Genomic DNA, 24734 nt, shown 5'->3' with positions numbered 1-24734 from the left:
TTCCTAACAAAACGTAATGTAATTTATTTATTTTAAAGTAAAAAAATAAAAAAAATATTTAGGCGGAAAAAAATTACACCAGGAAATGACACGTGTCATTTTTGGCGTCTCTTTTAGTATATAGTAATAGATAGATAGATTGTTTAAGGATGGAACGTGAGCTAGAACAGCTAGGTTTAAGGTTCCATAAGCGCTACATGCGTGCATGGGCTTCAATTACACTGGGCCTCTCCAGGATTTTGAGGTCCAAGCCCATATCATTACGTATACCACTACCATTCCTAAACTCTTCAGTTCTTCACAACATAATTACAGTAAAATCGTAAACTTGCAGGCAATAGGAAAAATGGGTCAAAATGATGCTCTAACACACACATGATCATTGCAGATCCACCCAGCTTTTGAAGTTTCATGATCCTTCAAATTATGATGATAATTATAAGTTCCATTTTCATCTGAAAGAGCACATTTTGGGTGTAGATCAAAATCACATTCTTCACAGTTAAAGGACCATTTCTGCCCATCTTCCTCACAACCATCACACTTATATACATTACGCCGTTTGAGCACAAGTCCATGGTCTTTGTGAAGAGCATGGTCCACCTTCTCGGGCCACTCTTTAGTCATCTCCTCGAGTTCAGATTCAACTTCCTTTAACCGCTCATCGGTAAAAGGATAAGCCTTTGCTCCATGAACCATAATAAGTTCTCTGGCTTCTGTTGTGACGGTTTTCCCATTAGGTCCAATTGCAACCAATTTAGAAGCCCCAAATACTTTGAATAAACGACTTAGATGAGTGTTTCTCTTGTCATCGAATGGAATAGCTAACCAGGGCATTGCAGTAAAGAACTCCTCGTAGGAAGTCTGGTCTTTGTCACTTGAGATAAAGATCACGTCGAAGGTATTATCCTTTGCCTTTATCTGCTGATAAACTTCAATAAGTTTTGGAAGAAAAGCACGACATGGAGGGCACCAGTGTGCTGAAAAATACAAGAGAATGTTCTTCCCTACAAGCTGAGAGACGGGAACCTGCAGAAAACAAACTAGAAGAATTAATTGAGCAGTAAAATACTAAAATATGACTTGGAATTAGAGAAAAGCATCCCCTAGGATAATGTAAATCATCAATGAACTTAAGAGATAGATTTTCAGGGACTCTGCAATTATACAAGTCAATGATAATCACTGACGAAACTAAAGCAGGGATTTCAAATTTCAGCAGAAACAATAATAAAAATAAAAACGACACAACATAAATCGTATGGTATAAACATATAAAAAGGAAGAATGGATTGGTGCGGCATGTTAGATAACTGATATGCAAAGACCCATATCAGATCCTTGACATCATGTACACTTGAGACTTGACATTTGGAAAAATACCAGTGTATAACAAGAGTACTCATGTCCGAGTAACATTTTGATGATCAAAGAAGCGTGCAAAAAACTCATACCATTTAAGCATCTCACCTTTGTGCCAGTTTTATCTATTACAAAATCCTGCTTCCCAGAAATGAGAATTGACTCAAGGGTCTGAGCCTCTTGCCTTGCCTTTTCTATCTGTGCAAGCTCCTGAAACCACTCTGGTGTGAAAGGGTATGCCTCAACTCCATGATCTTCTATTGTCTCGGTTGCATTGAAATGAAGGGTTTTCCCATCTGGTCCTAATATCACCAAAGTGGGAAGCATTGAGATATCAAAATAACGAGCCAGTTTAACACAGTTCTTGTCCTTAAAAGGCAATGAATACCAGGGCATGCTGGAAAATCCCTGTCTAAATAGTTCTTCATCGTCATCAAGGGAAATCAAAACAATTTCAAACTTCTGCCCCTTTTTCTTCAACTTCTCATAAACATCTACAAGTACGGGAGTGAAATTTATGCATGGTCTGTATGAAGACAGTGAGAAATATAGACCAACAGTATCGCCTTCAAGGGCAGAAACAGGCACCTGCATTTTTGGCAAAACAAAATGCCTTCAGAATCAGAAGACTGCAGTAAGTCATACTTTTCTAGCATATCTTAAAGTTCGCAACTACTAACACATTTTTAGTAGTTAAAGATTACCTTTTTACCATTAGTTGAGAGCAAAAAATGGCGAGAATTAGATGCCAGTATAGATCTTAAAGTTTGTTCCTTTCTAGCCATTTCCTCTCGCTGTTTCAATATCTGGATTCTTTCTGGGGTAAAAGGATACCCCTCGGCTTCATAGTCACGAATAATTTGAACACCATCATTGGTTAGAACCATGCCATTTTCATCTAGGATCACAAGGTGAGGAACTCCTTCCACCTTGAACAATTCATCCAAGTTATCATGAGTTTCTGAATCAGAAAACGGAATAGCAAGCCAGGGCATGTTCAAGAAGTACTTATCAAATGATTCATCATCTTCATCGGCTGTGACAAAAACAACCTCAAAATCCTTTTTCTGAGAAATAAGCTCATTGTATACCTCAACCAAAGTTGAGGTAAATCGACGACACTGCCCACACCAAGATGCTGAAAAGTACAGCCCGACTTTCTTTCCTTTCAAAGTATCAATACTGACCTACATAAGACCATACATGAGATTACACTCAACAAAGAAAGTGGAGGAAACACTAGAACACTCATGACCCATCACAAACTTCATCATATAACTCATAGCTCATAAGTTGAATCATTAGTTAATCTCATTTACAGTAGTATATCATCAATTTTTGTACCAACAAAAAAATAACCCCTTTATCTAATCACATTGTTCAATTTGTTATTTATTTCAAGTTTTCAATAAGGAAATATAACTAAGCTAACCTATTGGAAGTTTGGAACAGACCAATCTAACTCATCATTTCGGACAATAAGAGAAAACACATTATTACAAGATAAACAATAGATTCACCGCGAAAATACCCCCACTTGCATATTATGTACTTCGTAGAATTCAGCACAACTTGCTGATGTTGCAAAACATTGGCAAGTAACTAACCAACTATGACAAAAAAAAAAAATGATCAAATACTTCCACAAATTTGCAATTTAGAAGATCCCAATTGTCAATTGATATCATCTTCAAATTGGATTAAGTCATAATATCCATTTTAATCAAAATCATATCTTACATTAAACCCCACGATTCTGAAGGTTCTTACAGAAGTATTCAACCTAAATTAATTTCTCTTAGAAGTCAACGCAATGTTAAAAATGAAAGAAAGATGAACCAAATTCGCAGCAATTATTCACAAAAAAGGGGATTAACTTCAATTAAAGAAGTGAAGTAATTCAATTACAGAAAATAAGAACTGGAAAATGCTAAATTAATGCCGATTTAATCAAATAAACATGTAGAACATAGGAGAGAGAAAGAGATAGACCTGAAGAGCGGTGTTACGAAGGAGGAATTTGGTATGAGTGGAACCCAGAATTGAAGGAAGATCATATGTTATGGTGGCCATGGCAGTGCACAGAAGAAAGCTGGCGAATGATTAGGGGATATTCAAGAGTGTTCCCTTTTTGGTCATTACATTTTAATTTTATGATTTTGATCTTTTAATCGTCATTTTCTAGTATCGTCATTTTCTAATCACTTTTGTCGGTCACCTCTACTCTATGGCTCTATCGTGTTGTGTGTAGTTAGTACACCCGACAAAATGGATCCGTATGGACCGTAAATCGTAATCTATTATCCGAACTGATTGACCCAATTTAATACCCGATTTTAATCGAAAGTGATCCGAATCAAAATTGAAACCGACTCAAGACTCAAGAGTACTAGGAAATTCTTCATAAGCAAGAGGGAGTTGCACCAATTTTCCTTCTCTATGATGATATTGTTCGTATTAGCAAGTGTTTTAATTTGTTTTGTGTATGCATGATAGACGACCGGGTAATACAATGATCATTTTATTGCCAGATAGAATATCCGTGTAAGTTTGAAGTGAGCATATAGGAATTCTTTTCCCTAGAATATTCAAACTTGTTAGAACTTCATTAATTCATTGACCGCCTCAAAAAATAATACTTATAATACTCGGAAATCAGTGGCGAAGCTATATGGGGTCTTGGTAGGCCATGGCCCCCCCAGATTGTACATATATAATTAAAGTTGCAACTATAAACTATCCATTTCATTTAGCTGAGTTAGTTTTTTTTTTGTTCTACTACGAGGAGTTCCCACCGCCTTTGGCGAGGTAATCTCCCGTGGGAGTTTGCATGGGTACCTCGATGGGCAGCATCCCTCCCAGTTGAGATTTTTTCCATTCTCAAAGCTCGAACCCGAGACCTTGGTTAAGGAGCAAGAGGCCCTTAACCACTCATGGCAACCTCAATTGGTATTTAGCTGAGTTGGTAGTAATAACAAGTTGTCATGTTGCTAGTTGCATGTTTGATTCCTAGCTAAGCTCTTCTATTTATCATTTTTATTTTTAATTTGATACATCTATTGTTCCTTGTTTACGAAACCCATTATGGACTTATATTCATTTTTCAAACTTGTTTTATTGTCATTGAGTAATTTTCATTACTTTTATTGTCATAGTATGGAAGTAGAAAATAAGTTATGTTGTCCAACAAAGTAAATATTTAATATTTAATGTTACTTAACTGTTATTACCTAGATATTTTATATTTAACGGTACTAAGCAGGTGTCACTTGAAACTTTATTTTAATAGTGTCCAAGTATTTTATTGTTAGTATTTTAAAATATTAAGAATTTTAGGTCAATTTACATTCTACAGTACTAAAAAAACAACAACAAAAAATAGTTGGTTTGATATATTAAAATTATAGTACCAAGTATTTTATTTTAGGAAATTAGACAAGTATTCCTGTATAAATTTCGGCCCCCTTGTATAAAAATTCTGGCTTCACCCCTGTCGGAAATTCTTCATTTTTTTTCCTAGGTTTCATATTTTTAAGTGAAAATAGGTACAAAACTTTCTACATTATTATCGTGCTTGAGGTTGTTTACGTTATATACTTCATGTCTAGGAGTCGGACTTAATTAGATTTCTTATGCCAAAAATGATTCTTCATCTGAGCGCCAGCGACAACCTACTTATTATTTTTAAAAACTTGTACTCTCTCCGTATTTATTTAAGATATACATTTAGTCCGGCACGGGTATTAAAAAAAAGAATTGAATGAAATAAAGTAATAAAACAAGTGGGGTTGAGTAGATATTTTAATAAGTAAAATAAGTGGGGATCATGTCATTTTAGGAAATGGTGGTGGAGGTGGGGTGTAAATAGATTATTTAATTAGATGGTGGGGTTAATAAGTTACCAAAAATAGCAAGTGTATCTCTTAAATAAATACGGCCGGAAAAGACAAGTGTATCTCTTAAAAAATACAAAGGGAGTACTATATGGTTCCAGCATATAGACCAAATCGGCAAATCCTTTATCGTGTTGTATATTATTGAGGATAACTGCCTTGAGAGAGGTTTTTCATATTGATATTTTTTTTCTTGTACGAAACGACAGGACTCCTTGAAACGACAGAAACGACAAGACAGGCATATAACATTTTTTTCTCTTGTACGAAACGACCGGACTCCTTGAAACGACAGTAAAGACAGGACTCCTTGACACGACAAGACAGGCATATAACAATTTTTCTCTTGTACGAAACGACCGGACTCCTTAAAACGACAGTAACGACAGGACTCTTTGATACGACAAAACAACCATATGACATTTTTTCCTTGTACGAAACGACAGTAACGACAGGACTCCTTGACACGACAGGACAAGCATATGACATTTTTTTTTATTTCTCCAATCGCAACGTTCGTGAAACTGCCGTTCCGATTGCGGGAGGGTATTGAGGATAAGACAGTTATCCTATATGATAGAATATCGAATATAGCTATATGATATACTATAGTAGAGTTATGTTATAACTAGGCTATATGATATAAGATAGAAGTCTATATGAATTAGGAAACCTATGAAGAGTAGGAGATCTAGTTTGTATTATAAATAGAGGTGTATGCCCACTTATAACAGAACACAATACAAAACACAGTATTATATTTTCCCATCATTAATATATTTTAACATATATAGTGTGAAAAAAAGTGAGTAGAGAGGTGACTGATTGATAAAGGATTAAAGGGATTGAGATTTCCTCATCACAAATTCACGATGTAGCTTGAGTGGGGTTAAATAGCTAATTGTTATATTAGTAATCTAATGCATCGACAAATAATTAAAAAGACAATATTCGTACAACTACAAGGCAATGACGATATTCGTTGGTTTAGTGGTGATTGGGGTTGAACTTGGTAGGGAGGACCCATGTTCGATCACCCGCAACAACAATTGGGAGGGGACTGGAACCTATCCACCCAAAACTCGCCCAGGATCCGGATTAGCCCTAAGGGTGAATCGAGTGCTAACACACAAAAAACAAGGCAATGGCGATATAAGGCTGACACAGTTCAATCTATCTCTCATTTATATAAACCAAAGCATTAAGATATGCAAATCAACAATTTGGGGAGAAAGTATATTTTCACTGAAAACGTTAAAGTGAGACCACAACTAGTTATTTTAGCAAGAAAAAACATCATTGGATAAAATCGAGTTTTCACCATCAACGGAAGGAATGCAAGAAATTCGATCATAATCATTCAAATATTCCATAACTCCAAAAGAGAGAATTTGATCAATTTGATTGAGAGAGGATTCCATCATTTTGATTATTAGTGTGACATATACAATAATTTCCTAAAACTTACTTTGGATTTAATTGAATTGCATAATGATGTTAGGTAAAGCTAACATCATAAGCCTTAATTCCATTAAGCCCAAACACCCCAAAATGCTTCTCATACTCTTCCCCATTCTTCTCATCTTCATCAAACATATCAAACAAGAATACCTCTACTCCAACACCAGGCCTCATTGGAGTCCCAACATCTCCTAATGCTCTCCTAACAATATTCCCATTATACATCCTAGCATTTTCCGGGCACGCCGCCTCGCCGCCAGCCGTCGGCCACCCAGTTTCCGCCACCACCACTCGAACCCCCCGAAACCCCACCTTATCCATCGCCGCCACGAACGAGTCCAACGTGGCGTCGAACAAGTTGTCATAATATAACTCATTGTCCAACATCACACCCTGAGAGTTAAACAGAGTATAGTCTAACCCAATATCTTTCCTGTTATTAATGTAGCTAAAAAAAGGGTACACATTTACCATAAACGGGGAATCATTTTGCTGCAAATATTGCAACAATGGGATCATTTGTGGCAAAATTTCAGGATTAAAAGTCCCATTTGAAGGTGGGAAAGAATTAGCAAGAACACAAGTAGCATGTGGGGTTGAGATCTTGATCATTTGATCCAGATTTAGGGTTTGTAATGCCTTGTGAAGATTTGAAATTGATGGGACTACGAATTGGGTGTTATATGGATCTTTGATGAATACTTCATTACCAACTGTTAAGTATTTGATCTGGGTTGCTGGGAAATGATTGAAAATGTTGGATTGAAGCCATTGAACAGAGAATTCAACTGAGTTTGTGGCTAATGATGGCAGCATTTCATTTGGAACTCCAATCATTAAGTTAATTCCCGAGTTTGAGAGTGATTGTAAGACTTCTGGGTGTGGATTGAAGATTCGAACTGTCTGAATCGCGTTGGATTGGAGGAGGGAGACTATTGTGGATGCTGGTGGATGGTTGTTTGCTACACTTCCATAACATATTCCAACTGGTGCACCTGCAAAATTAAACAGGGAATATTTTATAATTAAAATTAAAAAGATTAAAAAAACAGAGGATATGGAGTACAAGGAATACCATTTCCTTATGTTAGATTTAGTAGTCACATTACTAGTTTCACTATTTTATGCATTAAAGCCACTAGTCACATTACTAGTTCAACTATTAAATATATCAAAGCAATTATGATTTCGCACAGAGTAAGTAGTGATCGTGTCATCGTGTTATACAATATTGGCTAAATGAGGTAGTGGAGTAAATTGTACAACTTATTAAGGAGTATATGTGATCATCATATAAAAAATGTGTTGAATTTTTTTCATGTACCAAATGTTAAAGGTACACAAACATACCATGTGAAAGGGAGAAGAGGGAGAAGAAAAGAAAAGAAACAAGTAAAAACATAAAATAGTGGGTTCTCATATTTGGAACATTGAGATTATGTATAAAAGAGGAGGAATTTAAAGAAGATATTAGAGAAAATTTGGGTGTAATTAGTTTAGAAGATGGTTTATTTTGGGTTAAATGGTTTGGTAAGAACTGACGATCTGTTTGTTTTAACGTATTTTGATTTATTTCAGATAAGATAAATACATATAAGTTTGACAACAAATACAGAATAAGCTTCTTTCAAATAATCTAACTTATAAAAATATTTTTCTAACAACAATAGGATTTTTAAATAAAATAAAATTCAAATAAGTTAATACAAGTAGAAATCAGGTGAACTAAATAGAACTTACGAGTAATAACCATCGATTGTATTAAAAATAAAAAAAATGGATCGTGCATGATTAATGTATTTTTTCCTAGGGATCTGTTCCACCAGGGTACTAACTGTTGTAAGTTTACACTTTCATAGAAATCAATGAAGATTTATTTGTAGTAAAGATGGTGAGCTTCTTTTTATCAACCTATGGGAGAAACAACTTTTGCATTGGTGCATGATAATGGGTCGGTCAAATAAAATTTTGAAAATAAGATCTACCTATTACTTTATCTCTTATTTTTATGAAGATCACCTACCAATACAATGATATATGCTCTTTTTAGGTCCTAATTTTATAGGAGTAGTGCATGTTGCAAGTAGAGATGTGGTGTGTAATTCCTTTGTGAGGTTTCATAAGTTTACAAAAAAAAGTTTGATAGAGAATAATTGTTATCAATTAGTAAACGTGGATTTTAATATTTTATTATATATATTATTAAATTATTGATATGATTCATATTTATCGAGTATACTATATGTATATTCACTATGTACGGAGTACATAAACAACAATACGAAGTATAATCACAACGTTTGAGCAAAAAAATATGGAGTAAATGAGCTTTTAACTCGTTTCCATCTATATATGTAGTAGGAGTGTGGTTTTTTGCGACTTGCAAGTGAAGAGCTCAACCTTCACACCCTACATTTTTCGTATTCCAGGAAGCATTCAAGGTTAACAATTGCATGTTGGATTTCCACAAAAGGATATTATGAAGTCTGAGGTTAGGTCAAGTCGGGGACTACGTAATTTCCCTGATTCAAAATGTAAGGGTAGATACCCTAAATAAATTGCGTCATGCATCCACTACAAATCGATAGATGTATGCACCACAACAATAGTTGGTATGTGTGGTGCGGCAAGTGCAACACCATGCAACGATGTGCATCATCGGTGTGTATGTATCTCATGCTCCCGCTTGTTTAGTAGTGTACTATAAACAACCGCAAAGTAACCATCTCCGTGCACTTTAGGTGAACCATAGTCTGAACTTTATACCAATGATGTCTTGGCATAGTGGTTAAAACTGATGGTCTGTGTGCGATATGTCTCAGGTTCGAATTCCACCGCCCTTAATTATTTATAATTTATATTACCCTTGTGGCTCATTCGCATCGGAAAAAAAAGTCTGGAGTTTGAGAATGTGGGGCGTGGTTCCTTGGGACCAAATAACTCTTACTGTTGACTTGGACCAAACGTACGGCTTGCTTGATGTTTCGGAATAGTCCTTGTCAGTTCTCACACATTCTGCTATGTACGAAGGACTATATAGTTTGTCACCATGTTAATGTAAAACAGTCGATTTCATGCGTTTAAATTACAAGCGCAAAAGGGGGAAATTTTAAGATAAAAAAACTTTAATATCAAAGACAATACGGAGTAACATTTTGGGGATGTGAAAAGTTAAATAGACACAATTACATAGCCGTGGCCCGTGGCACAATTTATAACAATCCGAAATATTTAAAGAAACCGAAGTAGAAATTGATACAAATGTTAATTGGGTTTGAATTGATTCTGAGCTAGCCTAATGCCAAGTACGGAGTAATTCACAAGCGCGTCAAACTTAAATAAGGAGCTCGGAAGATTGATGGTTCAAACTCGAGCCAAACTTTATTAGGTAATTAATGATACTCTGTATCAAGTTTATGGATTAAATAAATCATATCTCGTTTCAGATCGACACAATTGAAGCCCTCAAAGGCCAAATGAAATACTCCCTCCGTTCCTAAATAAGTGTCCACTTTGGACATTTACGCGGGATTTAATAAAACTGAATTGTGCGTAAGATGTAATGATTGAGAATGTTTTATTTGGGAAAAAGAAAAAGTATATAATTGTTTAATGTTAAAGGTACAAATAAAAAGGGATGTAGGGATTGAATAGTGGGAAAAGTGTAGAATGTGTAAGAAAAAGTAATAATGATTTATAGAAAAGTGGGAAAAGTGTGTGGAAAAGTGGGAAAAGTGTATAGAAAAGTGGGAAAGGTGTATGTCCAAAAATGGAAACTGGACACTTATAAGAAAACGCTATTTATGAAAACTGGACACTTATTTAGGAACGGGAGTAGCATGTAGCAGATGTAACAGAACAAAAAAATCAATCGATCGAATTGTATTTCCCTGTTGGAAGGTGGTCCTATCCTCCGTCAAAAGTATCCTCCCAATCAACTGATTAATTTTCATAGAGAATTTCATAAACCAAACCAGGTAAAAAAACCAAATGGAAGCTGTTACAAGTTTTACCTACCTCTATTATTATTATTATTATTATTTGTTTTTTATATTATTACTCCGTATGTTTTTTTTTTATACAAGTTCTTGATTATAACCTTAATGTCAAATTACATGTCACGTCACTCATCTCTTAACCTTAGTGTAAGATCACATGTCACGTCACTCATCTCTTAACTTTAGTGTCAGATCACATGTCACGTCACTCATCTCTTATCTATTAGATTGTAGATACGTACCTCTGAGCATGGTCTAACATTTTTCGATAAATCATGAGGTTGAAAATGAAATCGTTACCCTTGCGGTTTTATACGAAAGTAAACTAACACTCAATTAAGGTTCGATCAGTTTGTTTGATCAAGTTACCAAAAGGCCACTAATTTTCATGTTTTGTTACAAGGAATATATTCGATAATTTGTCTACTTTGTTTGTAATAGGGACAGATTGCCTTTCTTATAGTATGTTGTTAAGCTTAACCCTTTAAAGATGCTCACTCAAACAAGCAATGGATCGGAGCTGAAGAACACTGTTTTACTTTGCTTTTAACTCACTTTTGGCATGCTGGACCAAGACTATACTATATATGCTCTAGTAACTTCCAGGATTGTGCTTGGTGCCCATATCTTCCCAAGCTAAAACATCAACATCCCCAGTCACCGGATACACAGACTAGACATATTACATCGGAGGAAAGTTTGGCCACATACTTTTAAAATATTTATAAAGAGATCATACAGTAGTGTGGTTAGCTAGCTAATTAGTACTCGGTATCACTCTTTTGACTTTAACTGATTAAGTTGGCATCCGCTAACGACAACTAATAGTCCATATCTTGAGCCCTTGAGGACAGCGCTACCTGCAGAATACGAGTTATTTGAAAGTTATCCATAAAGACACCGTGCATTTAGCTAAGTAGTATTGTTAAGAGGCAAATAACGTAGAGGGGATTTTATGCTAGGTCATAAGTCCGTTTCATCCTCGTAGTTTTAACGATCAATTAAGCTAGTTGGCATCTATTAACGGTAACTATTCTTTGAGAACAGAGCTACCTGGATTCTTTTCTGATAAATCAGGGGTAGTGATGATAATATAACAATGATTAAGCGATCAAAAATCCAAGTAATGAAGTAATCATCCTAAACAAAATAAAAAGGCCTATGCTACAACATTCTGTCAGAATCATTCGATCTGTAGAAAAAAGCAAAGAATAAAGATAACACTGTTTTTTTTCTTATTTTTTTTTTTATTTTTGATTTTTTTAGTATTGTTCGGCGTGTTAAGTGTCTCCTTTTGGTAGGCAAAAGCAATATCTCTCAAAAGAATATTGTCATTTCTGAGTTGTGACTGGCTCAATGTTGTACATAATGGAATTTCTTAAGGCATTTTCCCACATTAATATTTTTATTCTGTATTTCTGTAATATCCTTTTTAGTCGAGCAACTACTCCCTTTTTTCATCCAAATTGACGAAAATTGATTTTGGTGTACCACTTTATTGATGTTGTTACATTTTTATGTGAGTATAGGCAGATTGTTTCATGTGCTGAGTATGTCAAAATCACAATTCCATATTTAGAATGTAAACAAATTATATACTTAGATATTGTCTTCAACTCGTCATGAACATATACATCCAGATAGTTGCACATAGAAAATTGTCTTGGAGACAAGAAAGTAGCCTATTGAAATTATGTGAACACGCATTTGAGTTATCGTTCTAAGGATCACCTCCATTAATTTACCTCTTCAATCGCCCGTTTGAAAATCAAACCACTAAAAATCTAAACGGTTAATTCTATTACAGATATTAATTAATAAATTCTAATCCATACCACTCTATCTAATGAGAAGCTAGTGAGTTGTGACGTTATTAATTTAAATACCAATTTTGGACGGAGGGAGTGCATGCTAAGGTGTCAATCAATGTTAAAATCCACTATCAAGTTAAGGTCTAAATAATATCAATAAGACTCAAATTAAGATGAAACATGGACCCCTTGAGAAGCACTAATTCAAAAAAGCAAAAGCTAATGATCAAATCTGAACTAAAAACAAACACTTTCTTGGGGACACACTTGAGAATGTGGAATGATAAACTACAGCAAAAAATGATTGCTTTCTCTTCATACAAAGCAGCAAATTCAGGAAAAAAGAACTGGTCTAAGAATTCCTTCTATTCTGCAGCAAAGAAACAGTAAGGAATAATCTTTACTCTTTTATTTTTTAAGTAAAATCATCAATTCAAAAAATCAATAAACATCGAATTTAACAAATACCGAATACATAACACATTGAATCAAACTATGACCATTAAGAGAATCTTACATTGCAATACTCGCACCGGTTTAATCCACACATAGTTTAAAGTAATTTGGTTGACTTATTATTTAATTATGTGGTGGTTGATATTGAGTACGGATCGGAGTACTTTTTTTTAATATAGTTGGTGGAAAATGTGTCACTTTTTTAGGGTGTGGAGTGATTTTTTTAATGTTTATTTTAGATGTTAAGAATACATGTGAGACCTATGGTAAGTGAGAAAAACAATTTAAAATTAGAAAAATTATGTCATTTATAAAAGCGGTGTAAGTATTTCAAGACAACTTTATAAGAAAAGCGGTGCGAGTATTCCAAAACGGAGACAGTATTAGGTATTTCTCGTACACAACATCGGAATATATACATTCATTTACAAGGAATAATCTTTACTTAACTTAGCTTCTGATCTCCTTTGTTTTTTTCTTTAATAAAGAAAAAGAAAAGCAAATTATCTTAAGCTCCTCCCCTTTTTGAATTCAAATTAAAAAAATAATTTAAAACAAATAAAAGCCTAATATATCCATTTCTACATAAACCATAACTTGTAGGAGACTAGTGCTTCTTGCATTTTGCTTAGCTTCTCCTTTATTCTCCTTTAAAAACCTCCAATCTCAACCCTCTTTCGATAAACTAGAAAATTCGAAAAAAATCTTGAAAAATGTCTGCCTCATTTCAAACCCTTCCAAATCCCGGACCACCCCAGCAACAGCAACAGCAACAGCAACCTGGGCTGTTCTACCCAACACCAACAACCGCCTCATCAACAACAGACGGAAATGTGCAAAACACGGGCCCGCCCGACCACTCAACCGGGTCATTCGGGATGGTTTTCGTCGTCCTAGCGATAATCCTCGTGGTATCGGCCGTTGCTTGTGTACTTGGCCGGTTTTGTAGTAAGAAATCCGACAAGTCATCCAAATCCCACCACCCTAATAAGCCTCATAAGGGGTCTAAGAAGGGTAAGCACGACCACAACGTTAACCACAACCACATGATGAACCACCACAAGGGTGGTGGTAAGCCGCACCACGGCGGCGGAGGAGGGCGGCCTAAGGACAGAGACCTCGAGTTTGGGTACCGGTCTAAGGAAGGCGATATCATGATGGGATTCGATACTAAGATGAAGTCGATGCCTAGTAGTGCTAAAGTTGCTAATAACAATGGAGATTTCCGAGTTGATAGCATGGGAAGAGGTAATAACATGATGGGGTCTCATTATCAACAGGGAAACAACCCTAGAGATTTTCGAGTTGATAGTATGGGAAGAGGTAACATGGAGTCTCAACATCATCATCATGGAAACAACCCTAGAGATTTTCGAGTTGATAGCATGGGAAGAGGTATGGAGAATCATCATCATCATGGAAATCCTAGAGATTTTCCTTAGATTTTGTTAACTAAATTAATTATCATCTTATTGAAGATCTCGTTCATAAACAACTTATTTAATTACCTTTCCTTCTATATTTTTTTTATTTTTAAATTATTAGTTAGATTTGGACCTTTCTCGGATCCTGTATTAAATAGCGGAGCCTGAATTGTGTAATGGGTACGACCTTTTATTACTATGCTTGAGGGGTGAAGATGTGTATTCGTATATTTTTCCATGACAAAGATTGTCATCTGAATTAAGTGATAGTGTTTAATTAATATGGGTTTGGATATTAATTGCAAGGCCAATCAATAACTCTGTTTTTTTTCTTTGAATTTGAACATTTCTAATTTAACTAGTTACAAATTTACAATAACAATGATGTACTACGTACGTAGTTCTTAATTTTGGACGTTAAGAGGAGTGTTTACTACTCAACGCGTACACTATTTCCGTACATCGGAATTGGAAGAATATAAATGTGTCTTTACTACCAATAACCAAACATTTTGTCGTCACAACTCACAAGTGATGTTGTACATATGTACTCCTTTGTAAAATCTTAGTTAGATGAGAATTGGTACCAGAGGTAAGGAAATGGGTAAAAATGTCAGGATCTTTTACCAAAATGACTACTTTTATAATTTTATTTACCAAAATAGCTACTTTTGAATTCTATTTCTCAAACTAGCTACTATTTATTTACCAAAACGACTATTTTGACTTTGAGGCAAAAAAAAAACAATGAACCGATTTGGTTTGGGTTTTTTTTATATATATATATATATCTATTGAACCGGTTTTTTCTTTTTTGATGATTGAGGTTTGTTTTATTAAGTAGGAAGGAGCCATAGAATTGGACGGTTGCCCAATCATTGTGAAAACTCAGAGTACAAATCAGTCTTAAGACTTACAAACCAAAATAATCAAAATACAAAAATCGCTGGCCCTTAGTTACAGCCAAGCTAATGAAATCATCAGCTCTCGTGAGTCCTTTCTGGTTTTGTGGATGGTTTCAATGCCATCCCCGTCCTCCGATGCGCCCCGAATATAGATAGTGATGAAGTTGAGGTTCCGCGGTCCACCATTAATCTCGTTACACCACTTTACCGCGATTGCGGAGTCCGACTCAATTATGAGTTTGGACTAAAAAACATGTAATTTTTGCTACTAGCCGTAAAGCATTCTCAAATAAAATCAACCCAAAACATAAATTACAAACCAAATAATAATTACTTTATTATTAATGAAAAATAACTTGTATTATTAAACAAAATCACCTATTCTAAAAAACAAAAAACTCAAACCAAACCGGTTCAGTAGTTCACAATTAAAAAAAATCCAAACTGGTTCACAATTAAAAAAAACCCAAACCGGTTCACTATTAAAAAAAAAACCAAACCGGTTCACAATTAAAAAAATCAAACCAATTCATTGATTTTTACTTCAAAATCAAAATAGTAGCTAGTTTGGAAAATAGAATTCAAAAGTAGTTATTTTGGTAAATAAATTTGTAAAAATAGCCATTTTGGTAAAAGGCCCAAAATGTCACCTGTGTAAAAAAAAATCACTTCTTGAAACAAAGCCACTTGTATAAATTTGGTATATGGTATTTCCACTGTAGAAATTTCTACTCTCGTAATAGGAGTGTAAAAATTAATTCCTTCGATATAAAAGAATCGGATATTTTCTTTTATTACATACCAAGTAGTAAAGAAAATCAATAGATAAACACCACCCATGGCAACCACCTCTCTCGATCTCTGCATCAGCCACCAGCCCACCACCCCTCCGGCTACTATAACCGCCACCGGAATAAATTAAATGGAAAAATAAATTTAAAATTTGAAGGACTTTCAAAGCACTGACCATTGCTTTGGATTGTGGGGTTGGAAACTTTACTTTACACCAATTTCTCTGTTTTTAACTCAAATTAAGCTATATCAAAATCATTAAGGTGTCGGATCTAGCTTAGCAGGCAATTATACATGGTTTAGTGATCCCAGCTAATTAATACAAGATTCTAACATAGATTTTTTTTCCAAAATTCTTTTTTTGAGAGATTAACATTATTTTAAGTGTAGTGTATGTTATTGTTGGATAAGTATATCGAGTGCAGCATGACTTGTGATATTGTCTAATAATATTTTGTGATAACCATCTATCTCTAAAAATATGTTACATACGTAAGATGGCTTACATATAACTAAAGATGGATGTGGGCAAGGCCGGCCCGAAGCCTGACCCGACACGAAAAAAGTCCGGCCCGGGCCTGCACAGACACGAAGTCGTGGGTCGGATCTGGGCCTCAATATTTTGGAAAAAATCACGACAAGGTACTGCACGACTCGATCCGTTACGACAAAGCACGCTAAATTTTGTAAATTAGCCTTAAGCACGACGGGCTGACCTGGCCTGACGCAAAAGCCTGTGGGCTCGGGCTGTGCCAGGGCCTTGTTTTGAATTTTTCGGCTCGGCCCGCGCGATACAACGCGAGCCTAGATTGGACCCGGACCGGTTAGGCCCACGACCCGTGGGCTCGGCCCAAAACCCGACCCGGCACACAACCATATTTACATATATATAACACGTAATTGTTAGCTTACTGACGATAGATTGCTTACTAAATAATCAAATCGTGCATCCTTTGCAACTAAAGACATGAAGACCAATCAGACACTCTTAACCTAGTGGTTAAAATGAAGGACATATGTATACAATCACCCTTTCTATTTGTAATTCACTAATTTGCATTAAGTTCATGGGCTTCATGGCTCGTTCGTACAAAGAAAATAAGTGCGAAACTTAATTAAGAAAGCCACAAATGGGAAAGTTCGTAAGCACAAAAGAAGAACGAAAACAGCTACAGTAGATATTCTCTCTAGACTTTACTGCTGTACTTTGATTCTCAATCGTCCAAGCTGATGTCATATACACGTAATATTGTATGCCAATTCACAGAAACTAGTCAGTTTCTCTCTCCTTTTTCAGAAACAAGGACTCACATTATGCAAGTACCAAATTAGTTACCAAATTAACCACTCAAATTGTAACAATAAGGATTCAATTCATTAGATATTTACCACTCCAATTGTAACAATAAAGATATTTACATAGGTGGGAAATTAGTTAGTTCACGCCAAAAACCAAGCCTACCTTAATTTGGTTTAACTATAAGTTACAACCATTATAAACTTGACTTAATTCAAACCAAATGTAGAATTGACATGATATTATTCTCGGACGATACAACGTCAAAATGAGGAATGTTTAGCCCGATTACTCATTCGGGTCAAATTAACAACTACTCTGTATATTTTGTGATTTACAAAAAAAAAATATAACTTTTAAAAAAGTTGGTAATCAGTACAAGACAGTCTAGATAAAAGTTGCAAAGCGAGTCCGACAACTTTAAAACAAGCGGTTATAATGAACGGAATACTAATCGGAATTAATTTTACTGTCATTAAGCTAATTTGATCAAGGCTAGAGTCCTAGACTATTTTTTCTAGTAATTAATTGTCCTAATCCAAGTTACTTTTCATAATTTACCCATTCAATTTTTAGTGCTACAGTACAGTAAAAAAAAAAACAAGGCACGGTAAAAAAAACTTTCTAAATTAGGAATATGCAAAAGATTCCGGAGTCTCCGTCCATGTCTTGTACGAGCGTACTACCACCACAGTGGTCCCACCCAACGCGCCATTTTCAGAAGCGTAAACCTCGCAATTCTTCCGCATGCTATGATCCTCTGCATCACACCCTCATCAAATCACATGCAGACTACCTCCCCTGATCTCCACATGTCCCCCAAATCACCATCATCTCTCACTTTCTCTCTCTCGATCGTTACCTGTAGCTTTCCCGCTTTTTTGAACCGTTCTTTAGGCCGTTAAACCCCTACTTCCCCTTTCTTTCTGTTAGTCAAGAGAGGAGAGAGAAAGTGTCAGGTTTTTTCTGACACAGCAATGATTTGGTACTGATTTTGTTATTGGTTTTTCTTAACTTGGGTATAAAAATTTGGGTGGTTGATTTCTCTGGGGTGATCAAAAAGTTCTTGGTATTTTCCTTGGAGAAGAAGGTTTTGAGTTCAAAGCAGAGAGTTGCACACCAAGTGTTTGACGAAATGAGTCACTTAGAAAGAGCATTAGAATGGTTAAGGCCTTTGGTTTTGAACTCTAATATTTGGGATTATTGTGTTCTCTGGAAGCTTGGTGATGATCCTTCCAGGTACCCTTTTTAAAATTTATTCATTTTAGTTCTGAATTCTGCAAATTTTTTGTTTAATTTGGTGGGGGGTTTTGTTTTCATTTGAATTGGGTGATTTTCATAGTTGAATTTGATGTGGGTTTTGTGTGTTTTTGTAGGTTTATAGAGTGGCTGGGTTGTTGCTGCAATGGTGGTGGGAAACAGGACATTGGTTTAAAAAAGAGGAAGAAAGAGAAGAACAACACATTCCAATTTTGCAGGGATGCTACTTTTGTTCACTTCGCTAATACAACATCTTGTCAATCTCTTGCCAATTTGCCTCAATTTATGTCAATCTATTCTGGGTAATCTTCCCTTAATGTTCTGTTTATATTATATTTGAATGAATGAGTGATTATGTGAACGAATTAGATTGATATTGCAATGGTTTAAATTATTTCGGACTGAATTGCAGGCTTCACGGAGAAGTTGTGATTTCGTGTCAACCTCGGTGGCTTGCTAGTACTTCTGAGATATCTGATTTGAAGGTGTCAACCGAGGTCGAGTTCACCCCCTTCCTCCTTTAGTTTACTGAATACTGTTTGGTAGTTTAAGTATAACAGATTAACAGCTTGAATCTTATATTTTTTATCTTGACATTCTTGCTTATTTACTGGTTGAGTCTTAGATGAAATAATAGGTTTAATCTTGTATTTTGGATGGTATGGTCACATTTGAATCATGAGATTGCCTGTTTCTATGAATTACGTTGGTATTTTAAGATTTTATAAGATGTCGACTGAGGTTTCTTCTTTCATTCCCTCCCTCTTATGATCAATTCAAAGAAATTGCAATTATACCTCTTGGATGAAATAAATCAATAATAGCTCAAATCTGGTATCTTAATGATATTCTTAATATTCCCTTCATTTTGTGACATGTTAAGTGGGTATGGATATGGTATTCTTTAATGTTTATGAGATTGTCTGTGTCTGTGTCTGTGTCTATGTATAAATTATAATGGTGCTCTAAGATTTCATGAATATGTTCTTTATTTTTTCGAAGTAGAAAGTTTATCAATTGATTGCAAATTGCAATGAAATCTTCTCTTTCCTATTCAAGAGTTACTAGAACTGATTCAGACAAAATTCTGTTTTTTTTTCCTACCAGGAATCCTGTGGAACTCATGTTTTAATCCCTGTGCTTGGTGGTTTAGTAGAACTGTACTCATCAAAACATGTAAGAGGCTGTTTTCGCTTATATTTTCTTAGATTACCTGATCTCAGATGAATGAGCAAGTGCTAGGTGTATACTAATTCTGCGTTTTTCTTTGAATAAATTTACTGATTTGTTAGGTAGAAGAGGATGAAAGTGTTATAGATTATGTGAAGGGTCAGTTCAACATCTACGCAGAGCTAGAAACCATGTCAACCTCTACTATAAGCTTTGATGGACAATCCATTGATCCAATTTTCGATACAAAATCAAATAGTTGTCTATCGTCCTTAAATCAATCCAACATGCCAGCTTGGCCTCAATCCACTTTGGATGGATCCTCCACTGGTTCGTTTCCTTCAGATGAGCGTCCTTCTCCTGATTCCAACCCTTGTTCTGTATCTCAAGATACATTCTTCAAGCCGCTTACTGTCTGTCACGACAATTCTACCATTGAGAAAGACATACGAGTAGTGGAGATTAAACACAAGCCAGAGAGAGGAACAGGAAAATCTAAGAATCTTTTAACTGAGAGGAATAGGAGACAAAGGATTAGCAATGGCCTTCTTTCCTTGCGTGCTTTGGTCCCTAAGATCACCAAGGTAAATACTTACTTACTGCTCGGCCTGATTTTTACTGCAGATAAATTGCCACGGTTTCCCTCCTGCATAATTACATTCATATACTTAATTTTCTGTTGACTTAGATGCACAAAGCTGCAACTCTAGCAGATGCCATTGATTATATAGAAGAGCTAAATAATGAGATCAAGAAACTCCAAGATGAGCTTAAAAGTTTGATGGAAGAGGACTCTGACGAAAAGAATACATCAAAGCTGAACATTTCCCATTTGAATGAAAATATCAGCAACCCTAAACAAGCTAATTCTTCTATCACAGAAAGGCCAAAACTGGAGGTATGTAATGTCCTAAGAGGAACAAAAGTTCCTTCAAGGCTTTAACTGTGTTTATGTACATTTATTAATTCGAGTTTGAAGTTGTTTGGTTTTAACAATATTAATCTTAAACCATTTTCACTCTTAGGTTCATGTACAAGTAAATGAGCTTGGTAGTGGTAACTTCTTGCTGAAAATTGTATGTCAACAAAAACCCGGTGTGTATACAAAGTTGCTCGAGGCTTTAGGTGCTTTAGATTTGCCCATAAAAGATGCCAATCTCACGACATGTGATGGAAAAGTATCAACCATTTTTACGGTGCAGGTAATATCAATTTTTCTGAAGATAAAACATGAGTCTGTTCATGCATCTAAAACTTGCTTTGGTTATTTGATGATTATTTAATTAAACCAATAACCATAGTCTTGCTGCTGTGTGTTTTGTAGTCGAACAAGAAAGATATTCGAGAGAAGGACTTGAGGGAATCATTGGCTAGCCTAACAGGATAAAAGTATGCTCCCCATGAAGATCAGCAACATATTTCACCCAGCAACTTGGGCAATAGTTATTGTGTTATAGTTAGTTAACCTTTCGAGATTTGATCTTCTCTGTAATTAGCAGCTACCCTTCTGTTCTTGGTTTGTAGTTTGTAGTTTGTAGTTGAACTCTTATCCTTTCTTTATGTATATAGCGGAGTACAATAGTTACAATCCAAGTACTTACCAAATATGAAGTATATAGCAAGTTCAGTTTACCGATGTTTTTACTAAAGGTTTTCCTATGGATAGGAGAAATTATGAAATCACTGGATTACAAAGGCCCAACAACATCCTAGCCTAGAGAAAGCCCATGGTAGATGAGATAATCGTATTCAAGGGCCATTATGTCAAACTAAGGCAGCAACTACTCAACTAGCAATAGGGGTGAGCAACTGAGCATGGTGATCGGGTCGGGTACCCGAACCGATAGCATTATCGGACCGGGTAACCGATAACCAATAAGGATAAAATTGATATCCATGAACCGAACCGTTAAGTTTAGGTACCCGTACTTCAGGTACCTAAACTTTCGGATCGGATATCGGGTACCCGTTATGATAACAAATTGGAAACTAATAGACTTTATAACTAGATTATTGTAATATCATTCAACACTAAATACCAACATTAACACATGATTTTGACTACTTACTAATGAAATTAGAATTTACTCAAATTATACATTGATTATTAGCATTTAGGATTTTGAGCTATTGGGAAAAACTTTAAAAAAGGATTTATCGGATAATTATCGGGTACCCGGTATTTATAAAATGATATCCGTAACCATATCCAATAACCAAATTTCGAATCGGGTACCCGAACCGATAACTATATCGGTTCGGGTACCCACTTTTTTGGATCGGATACCGGTCGAGTTTCGAATTTTTACTTTTTCGGATAGTTATGGTCAGCCCTTAGCAAGCGTATTTTTTTTTGGGTATAGAGAGAGTTATAAAGGGCAAGCTGACTATCTGGTGTATATGCGTACAGTATCAAACTTTGTACTCCATAATTGGATATGATCAATACTTCGTACAATTTTGTAAAAAGAGTAGCATACTATTTTCATTTTTTTCAAATTGATTTTTACAGTTACTATTTGCACAAATGATAAGTAGGGGGAAGTGTATAAAAAGATGGGTGAATATAATAAAATTGGATGAAGTATGGTTAATGGGTAAAAAGGGGGTGGGTGAGAGAAAAAAATGAATAAAGTAGGAGAAAGTTAGTGCATGAAAAATTGTAAATGTTGTGCGGGTAAGATGGGTAATATAGAAAATTTTCATGTCCAACAACAAAATAAAGCAAAGTATAAATAACATAATGAAACGGAATAAATCGAAAGTGTAGATATCATTTTGAAACGGGGATAGTACGTACTAATTAAGTCTTGTTATATATTTTTCCTTTTTTTAAGTACTAATTAGGTCTTCCTTCTTAATAAGGCCCCTCACAAGCTAGCATGGGAGATAGGATTTGTGAATGTTAACTAATTTAGTCGGTTAAATTTAATAAAAGGTGTACTTTTTTTTCTTAAGGAAAACGTTCGAGCATTTAATTAAATCAAATCGATTTTCGTCAAAGTTATAAAAGGTATATTTCATGAATTAATATTGAACCTCCACTACATCAATTTACAAAAGGATTGTAGAAAGCTTCAAAGCTAACAAAATAAAAAGACAACATATAAGATGCTACTAATCAAAGTTGTAGCCCAAGTAATTATGAATTATTATACTTCATTAGTTATTTGATTGGATTAAACCCCGTAGCATTTATGCGATGAGGAATTGTTCGGACATGATCGAATACAAAAAGGAAAAAATCTCGCGTACTCGTCTTCATAAACAGCCGTCCATGGCTTCACAAAATCTCCTCATTATTATGGGATTCAATCAGTCTCGGGTCAGATTCAGGTAGTGAGACTTTTGGATCATGTGTGAGTTAAAATTTTTTATTTTTTTTTTGTTGCTTATTAGATCAGATCAGACCATATTAGAAAAATAAATAAAAACAATCAGACCAGGCAAAATATATAAACTAGACCAGACTAGTTGAAGAGAACAAGGATTTAGCCGCTCATGTCAAATTCATTCTGGTATACAAAAGACTCAATGTCATATATACTAGGGTAAAGTAAGAACACTTCGCTTCAAGTCTTGTCCATTTCGATTTATGTTAGTTTTGGATCATCTAGTTTCGACTTTCGAGTATGGTTCGAGTGAAAAGTTTATATTATTACGTATTAGTATTACAAAATAAAGATCGAAGTGATTGTAGGAAGAAATGGTATAATACATGGATAGTATATATAACGGAAAGTACAAAGATTTTCAAAAGGAAGTGATGGAGTAATAAATATGCAAAAATGAAACATTATTAGTAGTATCAGTATGATACCGTTGAAGATTGTTGTTTAGTGATGAATGTTTGCACATGTTAGAATGTTAGGAAGAACGTAGGAATGTAGTAAGATTGAAGAAAAAGGAGAGTCAACTACTCAACTGGAATGGAAGACCATCCTAACAATTAACAAACATTTCTAGTTGGTCACTGGTCAGATCTTACTGCTTGAATGGTCAACTTTACATTTTAGTCAATGTTGACCACTTGAAGCAATTGACCACCTTTTTTACCCTCCATTTTTTGTACAGTAAAATATGAGACAGTCGATGCCTTCCTAGCCAAATTGTAGTTGTTTTTAGACAAATTTGTAAAAAATGACATTTTATAACTCAAATTTAGCGAGAAAAGACCCTATGTAATTTTTTTGTGAAATTACACCGTAATATTAATTTTTTTGCGAGAAAGGACCTAAGGTAAGTTCTCAGTATTGACTGAGTTTTTCCGGCCATTGACTTGTGCGTGAGCAGCACATGTGACTTAATTTGGCTAAAGACACTAATTTTTCCGAGTCTAGAATTTTCAAACTTGATTTTGTTTTGATATTTTTTTCAACTTTAGATTTTAAAGCTTAAAATTTTGGAGGAAATTTTAGTGTGGTTAGCAAAATAAAACCACACGTGCTTCTCACGTGCAAGTAAATGGCCGAAAAAGCTCAGTCAATGCCAGAACTTACTTTTGGTTGTCTTTTGCAAAAAAAAAATTACATTAAGGTGTGATTTCACAAAAAAAAAATTATATAAGGTCCTTTCCCGCAAAATAAATTTACAATAGGTGTGATTTCACAAAAAAAAAAATTATATAAGGTCCTTTCTCGCAAAAGTTGGGTTATAAAAGGTCATTTTTAGCAAATTTGCCTTGTTTTTAATTTTATCAGAATTTAATCTTTCTAATCAGCTACTCCCTCGCATACAGAAAATACTCCGATATATTACTCTGTAATTGAGAGGAATATATCCGACTGTTATAACGGATCAAAGAAAGATTAAATAACGTAATTAAAGAACGCAGAGATTTAACGTGGTTCACTAACAATGTGTTAGCTACGTCCACAGGTGGAGGGGAGGAATGTTTTATTGATC

General features: G+C 35.0%; 4 protein-coding genes across 5 annotated transcripts; 2 read left to right on the top strand and 2 right to left on the bottom strand.

The window, feature by feature from the left end:
- Positions 1–57: 57 nt before the first annotated feature.
- On the bottom strand, positions 58–3539 carry LOC110782951 (probable nucleoredoxin 1). Of its 2 annotated transcripts, none has more exons than XM_021987232.2 (4): positions 3355–3539; positions 2067–2544; positions 1471–1950; positions 58–1029 (listed from the first exon to the last, which is right to left on the bottom strand). In XM_021987232.2, the coding sequence occupies exons 1-4, from the start codon at positions 3417–3419 to the stop codon at positions 352–354; spliced, it is 1701 nt and encodes a 566-aa protein (XP_021842924.2). In that variant the 5' UTR covers positions 3420–3539; the 3' UTR covers positions 58–351. The 2 variants fall into 2 exon arrangements, with proteins under 2 accessions (XP_021842924.2, XP_021842923.2); XM_021987231.2 differs by having other exon boundaries at positions 2067–2549; positions 3355–3538.
- Positions 3540–6591: 3052 nt separating this feature from the next.
- Positions 6592–8277, bottom strand: LOC110782821 (glucan endo-1,3-beta-glucosidase-like). The gene is made up of 2 exons (XM_021987070.2): positions 8067–8277; positions 6592–7711 (listed from the first exon to the last, which is right to left on the bottom strand). Exons 1-2 carry the CDS (start codon positions 8134–8136, stop codon positions 6753–6755), a joined length of 1029 nt encoding a protein of 342 aa, XP_021842762.1. The 5' UTR covers positions 8137–8277; the 3' UTR covers positions 6592–6752.
- A 5293-nt stretch (positions 8278–13570) lies between these two features.
- On the top strand, positions 13571–14704 carry LOC110782820 (uncharacterized). Its single transcript, XM_021987069.2, has one exon. The coding sequence runs from the start codon at positions 13695–13697 to the stop codon at positions 14421–14423; it is 729 nt and encodes a 242-aa protein (XP_021842761.1). The 5' UTR covers positions 13571–13694; the 3' UTR covers positions 14424–14704.
- Positions 14705–18091: 3387 nt separating this feature from the next.
- On the top strand, positions 18092–21461 carry LOC110782819 (transcription factor bHLH90). Its single transcript, XM_021987067.2, has 8 exons — positions 18092–18638; positions 18776–18961; positions 19072–19156; positions 19767–19835; positions 19952–20413; positions 20518–20727; positions 20855–21031; positions 21154–21461. Exons 1-8 carry the CDS (start codon positions 18535–18537, stop codon positions 21214–21216), a joined length of 1356 nt encoding a protein of 451 aa, XP_021842759.1. The 5' UTR covers positions 18092–18534; the 3' UTR covers positions 21217–21461.
- The last annotated feature ends 3273 nt before the right edge of the window (positions 21462–24734 follow it).

This window comes from Spinacia oleracea, chromosome 1 (assembly GCF_020520425.1).
Source record: "Spinacia oleracea cultivar Varoflay chromosome 1, BTI_SOV_V1, whole genome shotgun sequence".
Taxonomy (NCBI): Eukaryota; Viridiplantae; Streptophyta; class Magnoliopsida; order Caryophyllales; family Amaranthaceae; genus Spinacia; species Spinacia oleracea.
The sequence above is the reverse complement of the archived record's forward strand: the minus strand, read 5'-3'. Positions and strand labels throughout refer to the sequence as shown.

Excerpts from the sequence above, each read along its gene's own strand:
- LOC110782821 (XM_021987070.2), bottom strand. The coding sequence starts at position 8,136 with ATGAGAACCCACTATTTTATGTTTTTACTTGTTTCTTTTCTTTTCTTC. Across the intron at positions 7,712-8,066 it reads CCTCTTCTCCCTTTCACATG|GTGCACCAGTTGGAATATGT; the intron begins GTATGTTTGTGT and ends TTAATTTTGCAG.
- LOC110782819 (XM_021987067.2), top strand. The coding sequence starts at position 18,535 with ATGAGTCACTTAGAAAGAGCATTAGAATGGTTAAGGCCTTTGGTTTTG. Across the intron at positions 18,962-19,071 it reads TTTATGTCAATCTATTCTGG|GCTTCACGGAGAAGTTGTGA; the intron begins GTAATCTTCCCT and ends ACTGAATTGCAG. Across the intron at positions 19,836-19,951 it reads AACTGTACTCATCAAAACAT|GTAGAAGAGGATGAAAGTGT; the intron begins GTAAGAGGCTGT and ends CTGATTTGTTAG.
- LOC110782820 (XM_021987069.2), top strand. The coding sequence starts at position 13,695 with ATGTCTGCCTCATTTCAAACCCTTCCAAATCCCGGACCACCCCAGCAA.
- LOC110782951 (XM_021987231.2), bottom strand. The coding sequence starts at position 3,435 with ATGGCCACCATAACATATGATCTTCCTTCAATTCTGGGTTCCACTCAT. Across the intron at positions 2,550-3,354 it reads TTCGTAACACCGCTCTTCAG|GTCAGTATTGATACTTTGAA; the intron begins GTCTATCTCTTT and ends GGTCTTATGTAG. Across the intron at positions 1,030-1,470 it reads TAGATAAAACTGGCACAAAG|GTTCCCGTCTCTCAGCTTGT; the intron begins GTGAGATGCTTA and ends TGTTTTCTGCAG.